At 41.1% G+C, this 4355-nt stretch overlaps 1 protein-coding gene across 1 annotated transcript; it reads right to left on the minus strand.

The window, feature by feature from the left end:
• Nucleotides 1-493: 493 nt before the first annotated feature.
• Nucleotides 494-1485, minus strand: LOC123952529 (olfactory receptor 1L4). Its single transcript, XM_046021809.1, has one exon. It carries the CDS (start codon nt 1424-1426, stop codon nt 494-496), a length of 933 nt encoding a protein of 310 aa, XP_045877765.1. The 5' UTR covers nt 1427-1485.
• Between the last annotated feature and the right edge of the window lie 2870 nt (nt 1486-4355).

Below are 4355 nucleotides of genomic sequence, written 5' to 3' on the forward strand. Positions count from 1 at the left end.
TGAGCCCCGCATCGGGCTCTCGGCTCAGCAGGGAGCCTGCTGATCCCCGCACCCACCCCTGCCTTCTCTGCCTGCCTCTTTGCCTACTTGTGATCTCTGTCTGTCAAATAAATAAATAAAAATCTTTAAAAAAGAAAGAACAATAGAACTTGGTACTTTCTTGAGTACTAGCCAAAGTCAAGCCCATAGAAGAGGTATTTGGAGATAGCTTTGTTCCACTTCAGTATAGCTTTATTTATATACATCACAGAAACAGCTTTCCTGAGATATGGAATCCTAGCAGTACCTGGCCTGGGATTGCACATGAAATTGGTCGAAGCCATTGATAGAAATGAAACCAAATGCCCTAGCTTCTAGGTCAGAGCTGTTACTGCTTTCTAGCACTACCTTCTATGACCTGTTTGGGTCCCATGGGAAACATGGGTAGGAGGGAAAGAGTGTGATCATCTCTTAGGTCATCTCCAAATTAAGGTGTTCCATCTATTTATTCTTTCTATAAGTGAATTCTGTCCCTTAATTTCCTCAAACCCCTCTTCATATCTTTGTTCCTCAGGCTATAGATAAAGGGGTTCAGCATGGGTGTCACTACTGTGTACATGACTGTGGCTACCCGGTCCTTCACCACTGAGTACATGGAGAGGGGCCTAAAGTAGACATAGATGACACTCCCATAGAACAAGGCCACGACAGTGAGGTGGGAGCCACAGGTGGAGAAGGCCTTCCACTTGCCAGCGGCAGAGGGAATTCTGAGCACGGTGACGATGATTCGCAGGTAGGAGAAGAGGATGCACAGGAAGGGGGTCGCTATGACAGCCAGGGTCTCGGTCATGACCACTATCTGGCTGGAGGATGTGTCAGAGCAGGATAGCTTTAGCACAGGCTGGGTATCACAGAAGAAGTGCTTGATGACATGGGAGGCACAGAAGGACAGGCGGGACATGAGTAGCACCCGGAGCAGGGAGTGCAGGTGGGAGATGGTGCAAGAAGCCAGCAGCATGAGGTGGCAACGCCGTGGGTTCATGACCACATCATAATGGAAGGGGTTGCAGATGGCTACCAGCCGGTCTATGGCCATAGAGGCCAACAGGTAACTGTCAGTATTTGCAAATGCCATGAAGAAGTACATCTGGACCAGGCAACCCATGAAGGAGATAGCCTTGGTCTCTGATAGTAAATTTGCCAACATCTTGGGCACAATTACTGTTGTGAAGCAGATATCTGTGAAGGACAGGTTGCTGAGGAAAAAGTACATGGGGGTATGCAGTCGGGAGTCAGAGTGGATAACCAGAATGATGAGTAAATTGCCCATGACGGTGACCAGGTACATGATGAAGAAGATAGCAAAGAGGGGTTTCTGTAGCTGAGGGTTGGAAGAGATGCCCAGGAGGATAAAGCCTGATTCGCTGCTGTAGTTCTTTGTCTCCATGTCTGTGCCTTCGTGGACAGGGTGTGGAGAAGCAGTTGGAGAGACGTGATAGGTGATTTCATCAAGTCACCTTCCTCCCTAATCACTAGTTGTAAAAAAGCCCATTGACATTTGTTCTGATTTTAAAGAGTATTTACTTCAAGACATTCTAGAAAAAGAGGGAGTAAAATCCATTAAGAGAAAAATAAGAAAATTCCAAGCTGCTTTTTCCGTGAGAAACTAAGCTTTTCCCAAGTGTCCTTAGGTAATTTTTAAAAAATTCTATTAGCCCAATTTGTCTGAGTTCCCTCAATTCTCTTTTTCTTTTCAACATCTTAATTTAATTTTATTTTTTTCAGTCTTCCAAGATTCATTGTTTATGCACCACACCCAGCGCTCCATGCAATACGTGCCCTCCTTAATATCCACCACCTGCCTCACCTATCCCTCCAGCCCTCTCCCTTCAAAAACCTCGGTTTGTTTCTCAGAGTCCACAGTCTCTCATGCTTCATCTCTGTCTCTTATTCCCCCAATCCACTCTCAATTATCTTTCTAAATATTCTTTTTTTTTGATGAGTCAAAATTTATTGAACACTTCTATTTGTAAATTAAATAAACATGGTAAGAACAGTATTCTGGTGGCTGTCGTAGCGATGACACTGGCAATGGAGTAAAAAGCATCTCATTGTTTTCTCCCAAGTCTAATATAAGAGACATTTTCTTTAACTGAACCTTCAGTGTAGCTAGAAAGTGAAAATAGCATTTTTCTCCAGACTCATTGAGGTATAGTTGACCAAATTGTATATATTTAAGGTGTGCAACATAGTGAGCTGATATATATGTACATGGCAAAGGACATTTGAAGAACAGGAAAAAGAAAGAAATTCAGCACAAAGTTTATATAAATTTGAGAATATGGTGCTTTAAAAGCAGACATCTGTTTAAAAATTTCAGCAAGGGTCATAGTCTTTAGATTGTTTCTCGAGCAATTCTTTAGAGAATTTTTTTTAGAGAATTAAAAAAAATTCTTCATCCAGGGGATAGCTTTATATACATGAGTTATTTTGAAGATTTTGTTTATTTATTTGACAGAGAGAGAGAGAGAGATCACAAGTAGGCAGAGAGGTAGGCAGAGAGAGAGGGGGAAACAGGCTCCCCGCTGAGCAGAGTACCTGATGTGGGGCTCGATCTCAGGATCCTGAGATCATGACCTGAGCTGAAGGCAGAGACTTAACCCACTGAGCCACCAGGTGCCCCTACATGAGTTATTTTGACTAAAAAACTGTGAAACCCTCATTCTAAACATTTAAATATTCCCAGAATAGAAAACTTGGACTGCAAACATCCCATTCCACCAATTAGGAGAAAGACAAGGCAATGATGATCTCTGTTACCACAATTAAGCTGTAGTGCTTGGATGGTAGTGTAGGCCTGTGAAAAATTAAAATTAATGAAATAGATATAATATTTAACTTGTCATTATTTTTTAGCTTACTTGTTTAGCTATCTAGAAAAATCCAAGGTACTCATCTGAAAACTTTTAAACCTATGAAGAGTTATCGAAGTGACCAGATATAAGTTATCATACAAATATTAGTATTTATCCTGTAGTAGAAAAATACAATGGAGGAAAACATTTCAGTTGGAAATGGCAAGAAAGTCTAAATAGCCACAATAGTGCCTGCATTGACCCAGACCCTCTGTCCCTACATGGACTGGCAGTGTAGCCCCCCAGCCTCACATTGGTGTAGGGTGTGAGAGCCTATGCTCCAGTCAAGAATCAGGCCTCATTGGAGACACTCAAGCAAAGGCTGGAGAACTAACTTTTCAGAACAACAAAGAAAGTCATGCATCAGGAAAGATATAAACATAAAAGCATAAGGGACTTTCACATGGTGATGGGTATTAAGGAGGGCACATGTTGCGTGGAGCACTGGGTGTTATACGTAAATGGTGAATTTTGCAACACTACATTGAGAGCTAATGATGTACTGTATGGTGACTAATGTAACATAATTTAAAAAAAAAGGAATCTTAACAGATTGATGAGGATATCTGGGATCCAACTACTGATTTCCCTTTATGTGCATAATAAATTATCTGCCTCCTTAAAAGCAAAACAAAACAAAACAGAAAACATAAAGATGGAAGACTGTTCCATGCTCTTGGATTGGAAGAATAAACATTGTTAAAATGTCTATACTGCCTAGAGCAATCTATACTTTTAATGCCATTCCGATCAAAATTCCACCGATATTTTTCAAAGAGCTGGAGCAAATAATCCTAAAATTTGTATGGAGTCAGAAGAGACCCCGAATTGCTAAGGAAATGTTGAAAAACAAAAACAAAACTGGCAGGATCACGTTACCCGATTTCAAGCTTTACTACAAAGCTGTGATCACCAAGACAGCGTGGTACTGGCATAAAAACAGACACATAGACCAGTGGAACAGAGTGGAGAGCCCAGATATGGACCCTCAACTCTATGGTCAAATAATCTTCGACAAAACAGGAAAAAATATTCAATGGAAAAAAGACAGTCTCTTCAATAAATGGTGCTGGGAAAACTGGACAGCGATATGTAGAAGAATGAAACTCGACCATTCTCTTACACCGTTCACAAAGATAAACTCGAAATGGATAAAAGACCTCAACGTGAGACAGGAATCTATCGGAATCCTAGAAGAGAACATAGGCAGTAACCTCTTCGATATCAGCCACAGCAACTTCTTTCAAGATAAGTCTCCAAAGGCCAAGGAAACAAAAGCAAAAATGAACTTTTGGGACTTCATCAAGATCAAAAGCTTCTGCACAGCAAAGGAAACAGTCAACAAAACAAAGAGGCAACCCACGGAATGGGAGAAGATATTTGCAAATGACAGTACAGACAAAAGGTTGATATCCAGGATCTACAAAGAACTTCTCAAACTCAACACACACAAAACAGATA

This window comes from Meles meles, chromosome 11 (genome assembly GCF_922984935.1).
Source record: "Meles meles chromosome 11, mMelMel3.1 paternal haplotype, whole genome shotgun sequence".
Taxonomy (NCBI): Eukaryota; Metazoa; Chordata; class Mammalia; order Carnivora; family Mustelidae; genus Meles; species Meles meles.

Coding starts and splice junctions, on each gene's coding strand:
- LOC123952529 (XM_046021809.1), bottom strand. CDS start 1,426: ATGGAGACAAAGAACTACAGCAGCGAATCAGGCTTTATCCTCCTGGGC.